This window comes from Diceros bicornis, chromosome 13 (genome assembly GCF_020826845.1).
Source record: "Diceros bicornis minor isolate mBicDic1 chromosome 13, mDicBic1.mat.cur, whole genome shotgun sequence".
In the NCBI taxonomy this organism is placed as follows: Eukaryota; Metazoa; Chordata; class Mammalia; order Perissodactyla; family Rhinocerotidae; genus Diceros; species Diceros bicornis.
In genome coordinates, this window is record NC_080752.1 from 43,520,212 (window position 1) to 43,540,917 (window position 20,706).

Consider the following 20,706-nt stretch of genomic DNA (forward strand, 5'->3'; position numbering starts at 1 on the left):
CACACACACAAAATGGAAGCTAGTGTCCATCCTTCTGTGATATAAGAATACATCTAGAACATGAAGAAGATACCCTATTATCTGCTTTCAAAATTCAACATTTTCTAGGTTGGATTTTCATAAAGAAAGGTAAACATGTACCACTCTATATTCTCTCTTAATATGAAATGCAAGAGGCTCACTCAGGATAGCAAACTGAATCAGCATTTATCTAACTTCAGAAAAAGAAACTCAAGACAAAAGGAAAAGACCTTTCAACATAAAAGTATCTTAAAAGAATGATTACTGTTGCTGTTCTTTTTTAAATGCTAAGGATCAAAAAACACTTAGAAAGACAAAAAAAACAAAAAGTAGTCACAGCAAGGCAATAAATCTGTATCACTAGGAGACATTTAAAATGATTTATTTATATTAAATATTTAAAAGAAATTAAGAATTCAATTAGGATCTTACCTGTTTTTAAGAATTAGCTAGTGGTCAAATTATACTCTCTTCAACTACTATTACTTTTTAAAAAAGTAAATCAGGGAGGGCCGGCCCCGTGGCTTAGCAGTCAAGTGCTCGCCCTCCACTACTGGTGGCCCGGGTTTGGATCCCCAGCGCGCACTGACGCACCGCTTGTCCAGCCATGCTGAGGTGGGATCCCACATACAGCAACTAGAAGGATGTTTAACTATGACATACAATTATCTAGCGGGGCTTTGGGGAGAAAAAGGAAAAAAAAGGACGACTGGCAATAGATGTTAGCTTAGGGCCGGTCTTCCTCAGCAAAAAGAGGATGGGCATGGATGTTAGCTCAGGGCTGATCTTCTTCACAAAAAAAAAAAAAAAGAAAAAAAAATTAAATCACGGAAATTTAGGTAAAGATAAATTTAAATTTTCTGGCAGAAATGTTGTATACTGTTTGACTCGTAAACAGGTAGATATTCTCTTTTATTTTCTAAAAACTGTAAGAATAGCCACTGATTTTTTTAAATGCCATTTCCAAATACAATACTTACTTTGTAATGCTGAATTTTCTAAGCATTAAGTTAACAAAGTATGAATTTAAGAACATATAACATTGTTTTCTTAAAAGGAAAGTATTAAGGAGTCTTTTCCTTATTTTTATTTCTGATCTAGAATCTGCAGTCTAACTGAATATTTAAAATCTCTTAAGATTAGCTTTTCTACAGTCAACTTTAAATTGTTACAGGAAATACTTACTGGTTGCTCTGGTAAATCTTGCTCTTCTTCCATGAGGACTAATATTTCTGTATTATGCTTATGTGACTGGATTGCAAGTGTCTCTCAGCAGTCTTCACAGTCTGTTTAAAAAAGAGGGGGGATTTAAAGCTTTATATACTCTTAAAGCATTATCATTGAGGCCATCAGAGAATAATTTTTTAATCTTCTGCTACCCCAAGCTTTCCACGTGAGTTCCAATCTCAAAATCTCAAACTTGCACGTGGCTTTTCAAAATTGACATGCTGCACCAATTCAAGATGGTATACATGATGACTTTTATAGTATCTTGCAAAAGCCAACATGTGAAACCACTTCTTCTGTACTTAAAACATGGTTACTAGAGTGCCTAATGCATTAAACGTTTTATAACGACAGCCATGTGCAGATAACTAAAACAATTTTTTTTAGGATTAGAGTTACATTCAAAAAATGATAATAACTAGCCTAGCAAGTCAGTAAGCTATGATAACATCTAACCTGCTTTTATGTGGAACATTTATATAACTGTTAACACAGACACACAGAATGACTTTAAATAGGACAAATTGGAATATCAATTAAATACTTTCACAATCAACTATCTGTATATATGTAATCAACTTAAAGGAAAACTCAATTCTTCTGGATCTATTTTAGTAACGCAAATAAATAAGTAAAGTAAAACCTTGAATTTTAGAATTAAGGAAAAAATAATCACGTAAAGCTAGGATCCAATTTTATTCTGAAATAACGAGCTCCACTAAATATACTGTCTAGTCAATTATCTAAACAAAATCTTTACCTTCTCAGACCCTGCTTTTCCTGTCCTGATCTTCAAACTAAAAAGGAAAAAAGAAAAACAGGACTCTAAGCCCCACATTTACTGGTAAGAACATCTTACTGTGCCGTGCTGGCAAGAGAGACAGATAGACATTAGAAAACTAAAAATAAAAAACTCTATTTCTATTTAACAAAAATGAATTTAGCATGGTTCCGAAACAGATGTGATTGCTTATGCTTTTCACTCAGGTCACACTTGTTTTCAGTTCTTCTACCAACAACTGTAACCAACTTAACACATAAAGCTAAAGCAAGTATAGAATCTTATTACAGAAGTAATGAAAATAGATAAATAACATGAAAAGGGAAATGAAAAACTTCAGTTGTGCCAATATACCACCACTACACTTCTATTGCTTCCACTACTCTATCTTGGTGCAATACAACACACTTTATTTTAGAGCCACACTCCAGAATGGGAAAAGAAGAGAAAACACACGTAAGGGATCCAATTAGATGCAAAACTGTCCAACTCTGACACAGCTTTACTTCCTGCCCTGATCTAGAATGTCAAAAGAAAAAAAAAGTTTAAAGGTCGGAAGCACTTGATGCTCAATGCACTCACGTGTAGCTCATACATAGAGCCTCAAAAGCTAAGTTCTCATACTACATGACGTAGATAACTAGTGCTGCAGAATTACAAAGCGCAATAACGAAAGCTCACAGGAGCTATCTTCCCTGGACTTGTTTTGTTCTACTCAGAAGACCATAATCAATGTGACGTGAAACTGACTCACTACTGTGAAACAGGAAACATTTTTATGTTACTAGCTTATTTCTATCTTAGTTTTAAATTGAAATGTCTTTTCTTTCCTTTATGGGATTTTAATACCGTCTAAATGTACATAATGTACATATGTGATTTCATTCCACAAGAAAGAGCAAAATAGGGCCAAATCATTAGAGAAATGTAATGCCTTTAATATTTCATTTGTTGAATTTTTGTGTGATCAGCTTGCACCTAAACAAAATGTGATAATACTCCATGTTTTACTTAATTGAAGCCCATAACTGCAATAATTGCAATCACTAATTAGCAGATTTTTGGCAAGGGAGAGGGAAGGGATATTCCTTCTCATGGGGGAAGGGTTATAAAATCTATCTCTGAGCAAGAGGAAGGTTAAGGAAAATGGAAAAAAAAAAAAAAAAAAGGATACTCTATAATGTGCTTTAATGTTGTTTTAAATACAAGAACTAATTTATTGTAAAAATACGAACATTAAAGGAGAACAAAGATTTTTTTAAACGTTAAGAAATACTACTCTTAATAGTGGGAAAATAAATTCTCAAGCCCTGCAAAACTAAATGTTAAAATCTTGAATTTTGTTTTTTAGAAATATGGTAATACTACAGTGATTTTATAATGGAAAGGGACAAATTTTCTATTTTTCTTGAAATAAATTCTACGGTAAGTTGCAAGAAAACCTTTAAGGGAAAAATTGGAAGACATTCCTTTCTACCTCTCCTACTTCTTCTTCTTTGAAAATGAGCATCCTTTGTTGTTTCCATCTTAAAAATTATCTTTAATTTCTCAGCATTTCAATATAGGGGAATAAAGGGGCATAGATGATTTCTATATTTAGAAAAATAACTTTAAAAATCAAGTAACTGGTTAATGACCACCAATAATTTTGATCATTTTAAAACAAAAAAAATCAATCTACAAGGAAAGCATATGATTTATTACAGAATCTTCTAGGATTCTATTGGCAACATGTGTCATGTCTGAAGTTTGCAAACATACATTCTGTTACATCTGTGTATAACATATATTAATAATGACTATAAATTATGTAATGCCATCACAACATGCATCTAAGATACTACTTTCCATCAATACAGTATTCTTCCTTCCTTCCAATAATCTGTAATTTGAAAGACCTGAAATATAAAAACATACTAAATATAAGAATGCAAGTATTTACCACATTCCTAGCACTTATCAATGTGCTAAAACTTTTAATATTAAGATCTAACACCATTTTCTACAAGTGTCACATGCTTACAATCATAAGTCACGTTTCTAGCAACCAGATAAAAGTGTTATATTACACAGACACAGTGCTCCAGTACTTGATAAGAAAAAAAAGTACAGAATTACTATACAAATCTTAGTATTCTCATTTCCATGGACTAGGTTCTAGAGTTTAATTTAATTGTGATTTTTTTTAACCATTAATGTAACCTGACATTATTCCATAGTCAACGAGATTCATTTTTTAAAATATCCAATAATACAACGGCTTGACATAGAAGTGGAAAGTAATTCTTTATGTAATTTAAATGAATATAATTATAATTTAGCCAAACAGGCAATGAAATTACAAAACACGCTCTGAATTAATCTTAAGTACCTTTAAGGCATTTGGATAGTAATGTCTTTTCACAATTTTCTAGTTTCAATTCTCACTATTGGTTTCTAAATATAGCTGTTTTATCATCTTTTTTGGAGAGAGTTTGTCAGTATCTATAAGCCTTCATGGACAGAAATCTGGGAAAATTTACAATTGACAACAGAAATAGTATTTTCTAAGACTTCACATTTCCCTATCTGCAAATTCTGATAATGAAAAAATAAGAACTTTGGTTTGATTCAAAAAGGTCACACAATTTTAAATATTGTGATTTCACATGCTCACAGATAAAGCAAGATCCTTTTGTAATATGGCAGCCACAATTTTCATTTTTAATCCTTAGAAATTAGAAGGGAAATAATTAGTAGCAAATATTTTATTTCAAAATTCTAATTAGATTTCTACCTCATAATTTCTGTTTTGTACCAAATTCAACATACTATAATCCTGTAATTACAAATGGCTACATGCAAGAACTTAGGTTACTTCAATGTGTTATTATAGCTCTTAAGTATAAGAAGGGAAATAAAAAATATGTTAATATATTTTAATATATGCTAAATAACATATATTAATATATAATTACTATAATTATAATATATAATAATTATAACATATAATTTAATATTTTAACCTATATTTTAATATATATGTTTATATAAAACATATATATACACATATTTTTTTTTAACACAGAATAAAGGTCAAATTGTTTTCAATGAAGACAAAGTATACATCACTCTTAATTTACAACATCAAGAGAAGTGTCTAGATAGAGCAACAGTGTCTGATTACAGGTCCTAGAGGGGAAACTCGCATGTGGCTAAGTGTGCACAGAGATGTTCAGGGGTTAACTTAATATCTTTGATACAGTTCTAAGTAGAAAACAGCTCAAAAATTTGATCACTGACTACACTATATTTTAGAAATCTATTTAATACTCCTTCCAAAGCCTTATTATACATTTTTAGAGCACACCAAAGAAAAGCCTACAGAAGTTTTCCTGGGAAAATTTTTCCCAAAATTAAATATATCTCAGCAAAAATAGTTATAAACAAAAGTAGTCTGAAGAAGTATCAAAAAAGTGGTATATCATCACTTAACATTTTTATTAATATGTGGATTACTTTAGGATTTAAAAGAAGTAGGTAATTAGCAAATATTTTCCATAGTATCCTCAAATATAATTATGCGCATGCCTTGAAGAATGAAAACAAAAAGCAAAATATCCTCTTCTAATGGCTTCAAGATGATTGCTTTAAGTATTGTTTTTCAACAATAACTGATCTATTCTTAAGGGGATCTATCAACGAATTCAGAAACAAGTGTTCTAATACCCAAAGTACCAAACATAAAGCCTAAAGATATCTCTTCAAAATAAATTCTAATTTATAAACTAAAAGGCCTTATAAGGCAAAATCAGAAAAGATGTCAGGAAAAACAGTTTTAAAACATAAGAAAACATTTCTGTGGTCTCTTGCAGAACAATGCTTTTTAGCAGTAAAGTGTTGGTGGGGATGATACTAAGTAGTAATTTGGGCTTCCTAATCTATAGAATATACACATTAGGTTTGAAATAAGAAGTAAAAAAAGGTTTATTCCAATACCTACAAATTTCTTACTGAAAATTAAGCAAAAATAACAATGAATATCTTGGAGGAGAGGAGACTAATAGAGGCAATTAAGGAAGATCTGCCCTACACCAGTCTTTAAAACCAATTATAGCAGGAAGGATAAGAGAGCAATCATTTACTTAGCATATATAATGCAATGAATGTAAAGTATTTTTACATTCATTGTCTTACCTAATTTTATCTCCATATTATCCTAAGACACAGGTGGTATCATCCTTATACTACGGACAAGCAACTGAGATTCAGAGACAATTTGCCTGAGAATAACAGCAATAATGTTATAGGTTAAAGTAGAAATATACCATATAAAGAGACTAGAGGATAGTGGTGATGGTTGCACAACACTGTCAATGTAATTAATGCCACTGAATGGTATACTTAAAAATGCTTAAAATAGTTAATTTTGTTATGCATATTTACCATGATAAAAAAATACAAAAAAACCCATGAGACTAGAAATACCAAAACAATGATCAAATCTAAAAGTGCTTATAAGGGGAGAAAAATCAATATTTTAAAAATATTGTCAGGAAAACTGAATACCAATGTGGAGAAAAATATATTTACACCATACACTATGATTTATTCTAAATATATGAGGAAATAAGCATTCAAGAAATTTTGGAGAAAACAGAGCAGCATATTTATCTCATCTGTGGAAAAGAGATAATATACTGAGCAATAGAAGAAAACATAAGCAACAAATCGACAGATCCAGTTATATAAAATAAACTTTCATGCAGTGAGAAATAAGTCTAAGATTAAAAGGATATAACAAATGGAAGCAATACCTGCAGTAATTATGACAGATAAAGCTTAATGTCTATAATACAAACCCAACCACTTCAATATTTACTGATCATCTGTTACGAGGCCCACAATGACTAACATATACATCCATAAAAAGGATACAAACAGATCATTTAAGTAACCACCAAGATCAAATCAGCACTTGGGAAAAAGATTCTCACTACTAACTGAACAAACTTTAATATTTTTAAGATATCACTTCACATCTATTAAACTCCCGAAAATAAATCTAAACAACAAAATCTAAGGTTATCTGGGCTATAAGATGATAAGAATATTCAGGCACAGCTGTAAAATTGTATGTATCTTTAGACTATCCTCTGGTTAGAATATAAAAGAGGTCAAAAAATTGCCCATGGCCTGAACAATTTTTTTTGTAGTTCCCCTCCCCTCCCTGGCCATTAAAGAAGAGTAAAAAGCTAACACTATTTAAAAAAATAGAGTAAGTTTGTTGTTCACAGAAGTGAAAAATTAGAAATAACATGTGGAGAATGGTTTACCTATGCTGTAATACTATTGAACATTCTACATTAAAATGGAAACTGTAAGCTATTTCAATACAAGCTCATTTAAAGGTGAAAAAACTTAAGATTTTACATCAATTATAGCATAATAATAACAGCTTAAATATAATTTGATAAGAATCAAAAGCAGATACAAAGGGGTACAATGTTGAATGTTTTAAGGTTTGCATAGTAAAATGTTTAAGTACGTTATTTTAAAAACACTTCTAGAGGGGCCAGCCCCGTGGCTTAGTGGTTAAGTGCGCGCGCTCTGCTACTGGCGGCCCAGGTTTGGATCCCCGGCGCGCACTGACGCACCGCTTCTCTGGCCGTGCTGACGCCGTCCCACATACAGCAACTAGAAGGATGTGCAACTATGACATACAACTATCTACTGGGGCTTTGGGGAAAAAAAGGAGGAGTACTGGCATAGATATTAGCTCAGGGCTGGTCTTTCTCAGCAAAAAGAGGAGGATTGGCATGGATGTTAGCTCAGGGCTGATCTTCCTCACAAAAAAAACAAAACAAATAAAACACTTCTACAAAAGGGTTCCTCAACACATTAAGCTAAAATTGGACATAAATTCTACGTTCTTGCCCCACCGTTATTCCTCAGAAAAAAATTTCAACTTTGAGGGAAAAGCAATTTTAATTGCAGTAATCCTCCCTTACCCCCAAATCTTAAAGAAGTTCATGACAATACTATAGGCAGAAAAATTCATTTAATCTTCTTGCTCTGTTATCTCTTTCATAAGAAGTTAGACCCTGCACACAAACTCAGGGTTGGTTCATTTTATGGTTCTGAGCAAAAGCAATGAACTTCCAATAGTTAAAGAATTTGATGTCAGAAGACATGTCACATCTGGTTTTACCCTTTTGGACAGAAATTACCTACTCTAGGAATATAAGAAAATACATCACATAAGATGCTACAAGGAATAAAGAGTATTAGATTATTAGAGGTAATGCTTATTTTAGGGTTGAGTAAACCAACACCAAAGAGGTGAAGGCACTGCCTCATGAAGTCTTTAAGCAGCAAAACCAGTAGTAGAACGCAAGACTCAACTCCCTTGTCTGAAGCTTTTTTTCCCTTCACGTAGAATTGAGCATATGACCTTCTCTTTTAAAATTACAATCCTAATATTACCCTAGGCTATTTATTCCTTTTCCTTCATTAAATCTCTAACTATTCTGTTACATTACATTGACCTCATGGTATAGTAGCATACTCTTAAAGTTTTAAAATGTTTTAAATTTATAAACTCAAAACTTCTTTTTCAATGTGTTAACTGGCACTTTAAGGACCTCCTAAAAATCCTAAAATGAGATTCTTTTTTTATCTTACTTTTTAACTTCTTATACAGTCTAGCAAAAATAAAAATTTGATTTCTCTTTGCAACCATGTCTTCAATTTATAACATACAGATTCTGATCTACTCTTAATGAAACAAGTAATTTTAATTACAAGGTACATGAAAATAAATTTTTACCATTTCTAGTCAGAGATAAGCATCATGATTTTAGAAAAACAAGTATCTCCCAACCTACTAAAACCTCAAAGTTATGAGTGAAAGAGTTCCCTGCTTCATTATTACTTAATAAATAAGAATTCTTCAAAACTACTCCTCTGACCTCTACTATGGTCTGTAAATCTGGCAGTTAACAATTCTGTTAAAACTACTAATTTTCCTTTGGTCCTAAGATTCTTGTAGAATCTTGATCCTAAGTTCCACAATGGCAGAGACCACCTTCTTCTCTTTAGTATCTGATAGCACATAGTGGGTATCCAATAAGTATTTGTTCAATCAAGCACAATTTCTAGGCTCTTGATTCCTCTAAATATTTACTTAAAACCAGTTCATTAAGAACCTTCAATATATTTAGAGGCAGAAAAAAATTCAAATCTTCACTCTTTCCATTTCTCACCAGGGATGCCTAAATCACAACTTTAATTCTTTACAAAGTTTTTTGTTAACTGATTTGAGGAACATCATTTTGAAGTCTGTGTTAACTAAAAAGTTCTCTTCAAACAAAAGCAAGGAATGATATACTTTAAATCATATTTTAATAACACATCTGTAACAAGAGGTCACAGCACAGGTACTACTTACTTAGAGGTTAGGAGCCCTTAGGTTTCTCTCCCTTAATAGGCTAAAGTTTTAAGTTAAAAAAACAAAGAAAAGAAAAAGAAAGAAAGAGAAGGAGGGAGGGAGAAGTTAAGGGGGGGGCGGGGAGGGGGAGAGGGGGAGAGGGGGAGGGGGAGAGAGAGAGAGAGGGAGAGAGAGGGAGAGAGAGGGAGAGGGAGGAAGAGGGAGGGAGAGAGAGGAACCCCGTTCCCCAAACACACATATACACAGCGATCATGAAACAGATTTGTGGCAAAAGACGGGTCCACATCCTAATTCGCAGAACCAGTGAACGTTACCTTATTTGGAAAAAAGAGTCTTTGCAAATGTAATTAATAATTTTATTTATTTATTTTTTCCCCCAAAGCCCCAGTAGATAGTTGTATGTCATAGCTGCACGTCCTTCTAGTTGCTGTATGTGGGACGCGGCCTCAGCATGGCCGGAGAAGCAATGAGTCAGTACGTGCCCGTGATCCGAACCCGGGCCGCCAGCAGCGGAGCTCGCGCACTTAACCGCTAGGCCCTGCAAATGTAATTAAACTAGGGATTTTGAGATTATCCTGGATTATCTGGGTAGGCCATAAATGCCATTTCAAGTGTCCTTATAAAAGAAAGGCAGAGAGAAATTTAACACACACACTGAGGAGAAGGCAATACAAAGATGGAGGCAGAGACTGAAGTGACATGGCCAAAAGAATGCCACCAGAAGCTGGAAGATGCAAGGAATGGATTCTCCCTACAGCCTATGGAGGGAGTGCAGGCCTGCAAACACGTTGATTTCAGACTTCTGGCCTCCAGAAGCCTGAGAGAATAAATTTCTGTTCTTTCGAGCCTCCCAATTTGTGGTAATTTATTATGGCAGCACAGGAAACTAATACAAACAGCAAAACATTTATTTTGTTTTTTGTTTGCTGCTATTACCTTTCTGCTTGGGTTTGTTGACCATCTGGCCAATGAATGAAATACACCAGTTGAAAATGAAGGTGTGGAATGAAGAAAAGTATGTAAACAAGACAACAGAACATGATTATACATATAGCTGCAAAAATGCTTCCAATCGTTAAGAAAAATAAGGCAAACGTAAAACACTCAAAAACTTTCCAAATAATTGGACAGTTTGCCTAATAGAACCATCAGATAACTACTAAGTCAGCATTCTCCTGCTTTCACTCTGGGCAAAACTCTAAATTTATAGTGGAAGACATTCCCAGGGTAACACGGTAACACTGGTGGTCCCAGGTGGTTCATGGATCTTGAGAAGCCTTATTGACCCCTCTAATGCCTTGAGAACAAACTCAAGTACTAGTATCTGCAAAACAGCCCTATAAAATCATCATATAATCACTAATACTCTACTGTTTCATGTGTTCTGCTCGGAAAGATTTACTGTTAGATTTAAACCTGAAAGATACACAAGTCCTCCTTTCCAGTTGATTTTAACTAACAACCTTAGGCAAACTATGCCTCATGATTGAAGCTCATATTTTTCTATTTTGATTGCAGTTCCTACTTTGTATTTCTCTCATGAAGTCATTTTGTGATATCTACAGAGTAGTATCCATAATTTAATTTTAAATTTTGTAACACTGTGCTAAGCACTGTATTATGAATATTAATAAACAGATCATAGGATGGTAGTAGATAATCAGAAATTTTTGTCATTAGAAAAATGTGACTTTTCTAGCTCAGCAAATGACTTATTTTGCATGTATTTTTCTTTGAGGCTTTCTTTTTTATAAGTCTTGAATAGAGCCCTAAAATTCTTTTTAAACATGAAATATTTATAGAATATCTGAAACCATAAGAAAAACACTAAAATAGAATACAGGGTAGAATACGCCAGGTATTAAAGACATATTCTGAAAAAAATCATGATTAGTGTGTTTCGGTTGCTGTCAAAAACTCATGTCAGTGTTGAAAATACCATTTAACTAAACATTAAAATGTACAGCTGAAACAGAATAAAAATATAAAGGCTTAGCTAATTTAACCAACTAAATCTGTTAATGCCAACTTCAAGCAACAAAGTAAATGAGATGAGTAAATTTTAAGAACTTACTCATTTTTTTAAAAATTTTTTTATTTATTTATTTTTCCCCCAAAGCCCCAGTAGATAGTTGTATGTCATAGCTGCACATCCTTCTAGTTGCTGTATGTGGGACAAGGCCTCAGCATGGCCGGAGAAGCAGTGCGTCAGTACGCACCCGGGATCCGAACCTGAGCTGCCAGCAGCGGAGCGTGTGCACTTAACCAGTAAGCCATGGGGCCGGCCCGAAATTACTCTTTTTTTGATAAAGACTTAACTGAAACAATTTTCCCAGAAGCTCTCTGTATTACTTCCTGGTTGGTCCAAAATGAAGGGATCAAATCTACAGAGGCCAGTGGTCTCAAACTTTGGAATCTATGAATGCAACTCAAAAAAGGTCAATATACAAATTAAACTCATCCACCAAAAGAAAAGTAAATGACATGTATAGCATTTTGGGATAGACAGGAACTGAAAAAAATATTCCTGCAATAAATAGAAGGAAGACTGATAGCAGTATCTTATAAATTGGTTATGACATGTTAAGAGTGAGAAATAAAAGTTAAAATAAAGTTACACTGGGGCTGGCCTGGTGGCGCAAGCAGTTAAGTGTGCATGCTCTGCTTCGGCGGCCCAGGGCTCGCAGGTTCGATCCCAGATCCCGGGTGCACACTGACACACTGCTTGTCAAGCCATGCTGTGGCCGCTTCCCATATACAGTGGAGGAAGATGGGCACGGATGTTGGCTCAGGGCCAACCTTCCTCAGCAAAAAAAGAGGAGGATTGGCATGGGATGTTAGCTCAAGGCTGATCTTCCTCACAAAAAATAAATAAATAAAAAAATAACCCCTAAAAACGATTTCAAAAATAAAATAAAATAAAATCAAGTTATACTAAATGCAATATGGTATCCTGGATTGGATCCTGGAATACAAAAAGGACATTAGTGGAAAAAAGTGAAACCTGAATAAAGTCTGGAGTTTAGTTAATAGTAATGTACCAATGTTGGTTTTTTTAGTTTTAACAAACGTACCATAGTTATGTAAGACATTAACAAGAGGCGAAGCTGGGTGAGTGGTACAGGGGAATTCTCTGTACTATCTTTGAAACACTTCTGGAACTCTATTCCAGAATATTATTATATTATTCCAAAATTCAAATTATTCCAAAATAAAAAGTTTATCTTAAAAAATGAGATATCATTACACACTTCCTAGAATGGCTAAAATAAACAAAAGAAAACTGGCCATACCAAGTGGGAACAAGGATGCGGAGCAACTAGAACTCTCATACATTGCTAGTGTGAATACAAAAAGGTACAGCATAGGCACTGTGGAAAAGAGTTTGGCAGTTTCTTATAAAGCTTAACAGACACTTACCATATGACCCAGCAATCCCACTCTGAAATATCTACCTAAGTGAAATGAAAACTTATGTTCACACAAAAACCTGTACATGAATATGTATAGTGGCTTTTTTCAAATATACACCGAAGACTGGAAACGCCTCAAATGTCCTTCAAACTAGTAAATGGATAAACTGTTGTACATCTATAGAATGGAATACTACCCAGCAATTTACAGAACAACTTGGATGAATCTCAAATGCATTATGTTAAATGGAAGAAGCTAGGCTCAAAACTCTACACATTGTATAATTCCATTTATATGACATTCTTTATACAACTATAAGAACAGAAAACAGCTCAGTGCCAGGTGCTGGGGATGGGGGAAGAGACTGGTTACAAATGGGCGCAAGGGAACTTTATTGAGATGATGGAACTGTTCTATATCTTGATTGTGTTGGTAGTTACATGATTGTATGTATTTGTAAAACTCACAGAACTATACACTTAAAAGGATGAATTTACTGTATGTAAATTATTCTCAAAAAATTATAATAGGATCTGTTTAGATTTTTAGAAAGAAAATTAACCATATATGAAGTTGAATAAAATTTGACTGTAATATAAACAAAATTATAAACACTGTTGGATCAACAAACAGTTTATTTATGAGTACAGAGATCTGAAATGTTGGCTAATAAAATGATAAACATAGTTGGAGCAACAGTTTATTTACGAGTACAGAGATGTGAAATGTTCGCTATGTTACTTGATATCATCATAACAGAAGAGTTTTCCATTAAATAGATGACTTGAATAAGGTCAAATTGTATAAATTCTTATTTTTTATTTTAAATCCGACTACCTTCAAACAGACATTCTTTCCCTACCTAATTGGAGTGGTAGAAGAATTCTACCCCATGCTAAGCCACTAAAGGTAGATCTATACAATATACAATCATTCAGAAGCAATTACACCTAAAATAGAAGCTGATATTTATTGAAAGAAAAAAGAGAAAGAAGAAAGGAAGGAAAGAAAGAAAACTTAAGAGACAGGCAAGGAACCATGTAAAAGATCTCTGCAAAACAAACATACAGTTATCAAGCCAGAAGAATTACTCTACAGCGAAATACTTTGCAAATCCAATGATACCATGAAAACACATCAGACAAAAACAAAGAGGAAAAAAAAATCCCAAAGAGAATTCTGTAGTTTAAGTTTTAAAAGAGAAAAGTCACATAAAAGTCCATATCATTCACTGGAGTGACATTATGGATGTTAACATGGAAAAGAATTGTTTTCTTCAAAAAATATTTAAAGGGCTTATAGGCATAATACCAAAAGGGTGCAAAAACGTGTTAAGCAAGCTTGCTTTATGAGACTGATGTTTCTCAGAAGTTTGTGATCAGTTTTTATAAAGTCAATCATTCCAAATCACTATAGGAGCTTGTTATATAACGAGGCAAATTAGCACAAGGGAAAGAGATAGGATTCGGACTCAAAAGGATGTGGCTGTCACCTACCAGCTATAAGACCTTGGGCAAGTCAGTTTCAATTTCTCTTGTAAATACAGATTCATTTTAAAACTCAATCAATGAATACTTAGGAGAAGAGTCTAGCACAATGCACAGCGCCTGACACACAGTCTAGGTCCCCCCAAAATGTTAATCCCCTTTGCATTCAGAAGCATCTTGCTATGCACTGAGAGCAGAAGAATAAATGAATAAGGCAGGACCACTTCCAGAAGGCATTCATAATCCAGTGGATTTCTCAGGTATGACACCACAGCAAATCCATAAAAGAAAAAAAAAGGATAAATTTGACTTCATCGAAATTAAAAACTTCAATCCTTTAATTTGTATTCTGGTTTCCATACCACTGTAAAAATTTTCCGGTGGAACTCATAATTGATTTTTCACTAGTGATCTTTTCTCAGTCCACATCTTATTTGTATTTTCTGCAGGATTTGATGATGCTGACTGCCCCATCTGTACTATTTCCTGAAAATTGCCTCCTTCACCCACAAGGGTAAGCCGTTTAGCGCACGCGCGCACACACACGCACACACACACAGGTGTACGTGTATATATACTTTTTTCTCCTAAGCAGTTCTGCTTCCCTGATGAACCCGGACAGATCTGCCAGACCGAAAGAACCCTGACAATCTACTGAAAAGAGTGCAACAATTAGTGCCCACTTCCCTGTGCCTTAACCAGCACCAAGTGCCATCAATCTTTTAAAATTTTTGCCTAATTCAGTAAGTAAAACATGATCTCAAATAGCATGATTTATATCACTAATTATAAATAAAAACAAGGTTTTCAGATGTTTGACATTTTTTCTGGTAAATTGCCTACTCACACCTTTTGCCCAATTTCTATGGGGTTGTTGATCATTTTCTTATTATTTGGTGTAAGCTCACTGTAAATTATGGAAATTAGCCTTTTCCCTTATACATTTTCTCTCACCTTGTCATTTGTCTTTTGACTTTTTTTTACAGCATATTTTGCCAAATGTAAGTTATAATTTTTAGGAAATAAAATTTGTCAATCTTTTTCCTTTGTGGCTTCTAGGTTTTGTGCCCTATTTAGGTTTCCCCAAGCCCAACTCATAAATAATTTCATTCATCCCTCCTTCTATAACTTCTCTGGCTTTATTATTTCCATTTACGTACATGCTTAGAGAGGCAATAATAGCATCGTGATTAAGAGAACGAGACTGCCTAGATTCAAATCCCACCTTCTGCCACTTAATTGCTGTGTGACTCGATGCATCAATCTCCCAATCTGTAAAATGGGGGCAATAATAGTATCTACCTCACAAGGTTGTTGGGAGAATTAAATGTAGTAATAAACATAAAGAGCTCATAATAGTAACCCTGATCCATAATAACTGTTAAGTTTACATGTTATTATTTTTGTTTGAGCTACCAAATACTTAGCCAGTTCACCTAATACCATTAACTAAATATTGCCTTTTTCTCCAACGATATGAAATGGCAATTTATAATAAACTAAAATTCCTGTATATATGCAATTTCTAGACTCTGCTCAGTTTCACCGGTCTATCTGGTACTTCCTCAAAATCCAACTTGAATTATTATAACTTTGTAACATGCTGTAGAGGCTTTCTTCTTTTTTTGTAATTTCATATGTTTTAATACTTGGAAAGGCTAGTCTCTCTTCATTCTCCTTTCTCAGATTTTATACTTTCCAAATGAATTTCAGAGTACTGTTGTCAAGCTTTAAAAAACTAATAACATTTTAATTTAAATTGAAATAGCATTAAATATATAAACTAATTTAGGGGAAAATGATAAGTTTACAATTTTGAGTTCTCCCATCTCAGAGCACAGTACATATTTTCAGTTAATCTTTTTTTAAAAATATCTCTTGGTAGATCCTTTCTATTTTATTTATGTTGGTATTTTATCCTTTTGTTTGTTATACTTTTCATTATATTTTCTAAAGAAGTTACTTTATGTAGGAAAGCTGTTGATACTGGTACATCACTTTGTAAACTGCCACATTACCAAAGTCGTATTGTTTCTAACAACGAGAACAGTAAGATGGTTGATTTTTGAGTTTTATGTATATACATTCCCCTGCTGCATAAAAACAGTTTGCTTCCTCTTTCCCCAATATTAACCTCTTTATTTCTTCTTCTTGCCTAATGACATTGGCTTACATCTCCACTGTAATATTAAGTAACAGTGCTAACTGTTGGGAATCCTTTTCTTGTTCCTCACATTCATGAGAATACTTCTAGCATACTACTTCTAAGCATAAGATTGATTTTGGTTTGAAACAAATTTTTTCTGTAATCATGTTAAATAAAAATTCATCAATTTTAATTACATGGGAGAAGGTTTATCAGGAATGAGTATTAATTTGGTCAAATACTTTTTGGCACCCAAAAAGACGACCATACCGTTTTTATCTCACCTATTAATATAGCATGTTAGTAGATTTTTTAATATTGAACCACATATGCATTTATTTCAGAGATGAAACCCCTGAGTTGTAGAATATTATTTTAAGGTACTGTCGAATTCTATTTTCTAGTACTGAATTTAAGATTTTTACATTGATATTTATAATATTCTTCCATAGTTTCCCATTTTGTGCTGTCCATAAAGTTTTGGAATGAATATTTCATTAGTTTCCTTAAAAGAACTGCAAACTTTTCCTTCTTTACCATGCTCTGGAGCAGGCAGAATTATCTGTCCCTTGGCTATCTGAAATAACATACCTACGTAAACATGTAGGTCTAAAGGTTTTGTGGAGCAGTCCTCCAATAATTTTATTAATTTCCTCCACTGTTATTGGTCTAGTGGATTTCTTTCTTCTGGGGTCAAATTTGGTAACATTTTTCTAAAATATCTATTTCATCCAGATTGTCAAGTTTATTTGCATAGGATTTTACACATATGTATGTATGTAGTTATTTCATTCTCTTCTTTAGACTGCTGAATTCTGCCATATAACCTTCCAAACTTCATCCAAATCAGTTTACTCTCAATGAACTTCCTGTTGACGAAAATCAGGAATCAGAACATTCTGGTTGAAGAGAACTGATGAAGCACACCCATTTATATCCTCTCTCTCCAGAGATCCACCCCATAAAAATAATAGTAAAGCAATGAAATGGATAAAATATACAAAAAAGAAAACAAAAATAGTGTTTTCAGGGGACAAAAGACAATGAATTTTTAGAAGACAGAAAGTGGATAGAGGATTGATATCTGTGTCATTCATTTACCCATTATTTCAAGAAATATTTTATGTACTAGGCATTGTTCTAGGCACTGGAGATAAATCACTGTGCAAAAAAGACAGAGTCCCTGCTCTCATTGTGTTTATTTTCTAATGGGAAGGAAGAGATAGAGAACAAGTAAATTACTATTCAAGCAGTGGTAAGAAAAATAAAATAGCTCAAGGAAATACAGAAACTAATTCTGTAGAGTCTAGATTCTTTATCACATGTGGCCACTGAAGTCTCTGCTGTTAGTTTTAACGGTCAGCTAATGATTAGACAGAGACTTCCTTAGATGCCTGGCACCAACAAATCTCCCAATCTGTACTGACGAGCTCTGTATATATATGTTAGGGCCACCTTTAACCCTCAGCCAGTCAGTTTACAACTCTGTCTTAGCTTTCACTACCTGCTTGCACAGAGGCTCAAGATGAGCCTCAAGATGAACTGAGAGCTTAGGGCCTTCTCAGGTCTTTCCTAAACACGCACACAGCCCTAAACAAGTGCACAGCTTTCTAGATTCCCAGAAATATATCAGAGTTTTACAAATCCCCTTATGGACATCTCATTCCACAGCTATTCCTTTTAAGCTTTTTGGTACCCTACTTATCTGCCCCAACTGTTATTCACTGCCACAGGCAGCCGAGATGTTCAATAGTTGCCTCTAACTGTTTTCAATGAACACCCTGAGGGGGAAAGGGCTGTTTGTACAGAGTAAGCTCCAAGTCAGGTCAAACACAGGCAGTCTTGCGAATGAGGTCTTTAAGGAACCACCAGACAGGTCAGATAATGACAATTCTCTGAGAATGGGGCTTTGAAGGAGCTATTTCGGATAGGGTGATAACTTCTCTGAGGTGGTAACATTTCAGCAGAGATATGAATAATGAAAAGGAGAGAGCTATAAGATGTGAAGGGAGGCTGTCAGAAGGAAACAACAAGTGTAAAGAAACTGAAAGGATAACATCTTGGCATGTTTGAGAAATAGCAGAAAGGCCAAGTGAACAAGGGGTAGGAAACGAGGCCTGAGAATCAGGCAAGAGCCAGATCACACACAGCCCTGCAACACATGATATGGAGTTTGGGAAAGCAATAGGTGCTTCAACAAGAGAATGACATGATTTGATGTATATACACTAAATGCCATGGGGAGAATAGACCATAAGGAAATACATATCCTCCCCAGGCAGACTGTTCAATGTGTTTGGAAAGCACTTCTCTGAGCTTTCTTCAGGGGACAAACACTAGATGCTCAAAATCGAGAGCAAAGGCCAGGAAACTGATGAATGCTCCAGGTACCCTTCAGTTCTTCATATTTGCTTACTTGGAGTCTGGTAGATTTCTGAAACTTCTACATATACTTTCAGCTGTGATTTCTTCTTCTAGTTTCTCTATTGATCCAATCTCACTGCTTCCTATCTTTCAGAAATTCACCAAAGTCTCATCAGCTGATGGCAATCTTTCTCCATTTATTACCTTTTAAAAAACACCTAACATATCTAACATGTTCACTCAGAGTCCCTTGTACTCAAGAGTCTTGCCAAAGTAGAGACAAATATCCAGCAGACCTACACTCAGGTGACCTCTTTTAAGGTTCTCTTTAGAGTGACCCTAAGAGAGCCTTTTGGCATCAGCAGAAATCACATTTCTGTGGCCAAAAAATTGCAACCAACTATACCTTCCCTGCTGGACTTTCTGTGGGACAGACAAAAGCCATCACCATGCCAGTCAACTCCTTCCATAAATAAACAGCTCAGCCAACTGACTGTAGTAAAGCTGGTGAATTCTTCTGGCTACTTTATTTGGGAGGCATGACTGACTAACATACCATGGTATTGTCAGCTGTAGGAATATTTATAGTAACTTTACACTTAACAGAATACTATCAGAACCTACTAAGAAAGAATTTTTTAAAAATACATTTAGGCTGTACCAAATTCTTAATAGAAAAAATATTGTACTAGGAACAGATTCTCTAAGAAGAATTGTTTTTACAATTTCTAATTACTTCTTGGAAAATCATCCTTTGAAGTTGTCCATAAAACAATCTTTAATAAAAATTAACACAAACTTTTACCAATAAGCTTCCAATAAAATAGGGAGATGTTTTCTACAGGAAAAATTCCAAAACTCCAGTAAAAAGTATTGAGAAGGAATAAATTAATCTGAATTAGATGTGTCAAAGTGAGCTTAAGAATAATCCAACAGTTCTTCTACTACATTCCCCCCTTAGACCTCTCTTCAGTTTTCAGTAACTTGTCAATCACAAAGCATAGGAATTTGTCTAATGTGTGGAGATTCAGACTCCACAGAACTCACAGCCACCAAAATTTTATTTCCATTCTCCTTTGACCTGTAAGGTTAATATTTCTAAGAGAATTACAATTTTTTCTGTAGGTGCTATGGCCTGACATATAGTATACTCCAACATGAATATTATATAAATGCATTGCTTCCAGTTATACAGAAAAATTGTACCCTATTGCATTCATCTTCTAAAGTCAAAATTCTATATATCACTCTACAGATCTATATATCACATCTATATATCAATTAGCTCTCCAATATTCAGATAAAATTTACCTTACACTATACTAACAGAACTAAGTCTTTTGAAATTTATATCTTTAGCTGTCAGAAGAACTATAAAATCTAGGCTCAGTTCTTTTATTAGCGTTTTATTTCTCTGAACTTATTTGCTCCTTCAAAAATCCATCAGCCAAAAAACCATCACCCATAATTTCAGTGCTGTCATTTCAGCACAGAGAGCGAAAAAAAGTGAAGTAAGTTTTAGCACTTATCTTACCCTTTTCAACATAATTCATCTTTGTAAGAGGCAGGTTTGGCAAGTTTGGAGTACTAACTTGAGCTAGACTTCTTAGGTTGAAATCCCAGCTCTGACATTGATGAGTGGTGTGGGAGCTTAGACAAGTTATTTAACTTTCCTGGGCCTCAGTTACTTGAACTGTACAATGAGAACAAAAGTAAGTGTCTTTCTCATAAACTTGTCATAAGGTTTTAATGAGTTAATATCTGAAAAGCTCTTAGAAAAGTGCCTGGCACAAAGTAAGCATGATATAACTGTTAAAGAAAAACAAAACAAATAAAT

The 20,706-nt window shown here is 34.1% G+C and overlaps 1 protein-coding gene across 5 annotated transcripts in view; it reads right to left on the reverse strand.

Annotated features, from left to right (window-relative positions):
* The window catches only part of EYA3 (EYA transcriptional coactivator and phosphatase 3), a 99,911-nt gene that overhangs the window by 71,480 nt on the left and 7,725 nt on the right, over positions 1–20,706 (reverse strand). For 3 of the 5 annotated variants that reach the window (XM_058553399.1, XM_058553395.1, XM_058553398.1), the window contains exon 2: positions 1,207–1,307. In XM_058553399.1, coding sequence (XP_058409382.1) covers positions 1,207–1,239 — 33 coding nt within the window. In that variant the 5' untranslated portion in view covers positions 1,240–1,307. Of the gene's footprint in view, positions 1–1,206; positions 1,308–2,008; positions 2,046–20,706 lie in introns of all 5 variants that reach the window. The other 2 variants (XM_058553397.1, XM_058553396.1) reach the window with 1 other exon arrangement.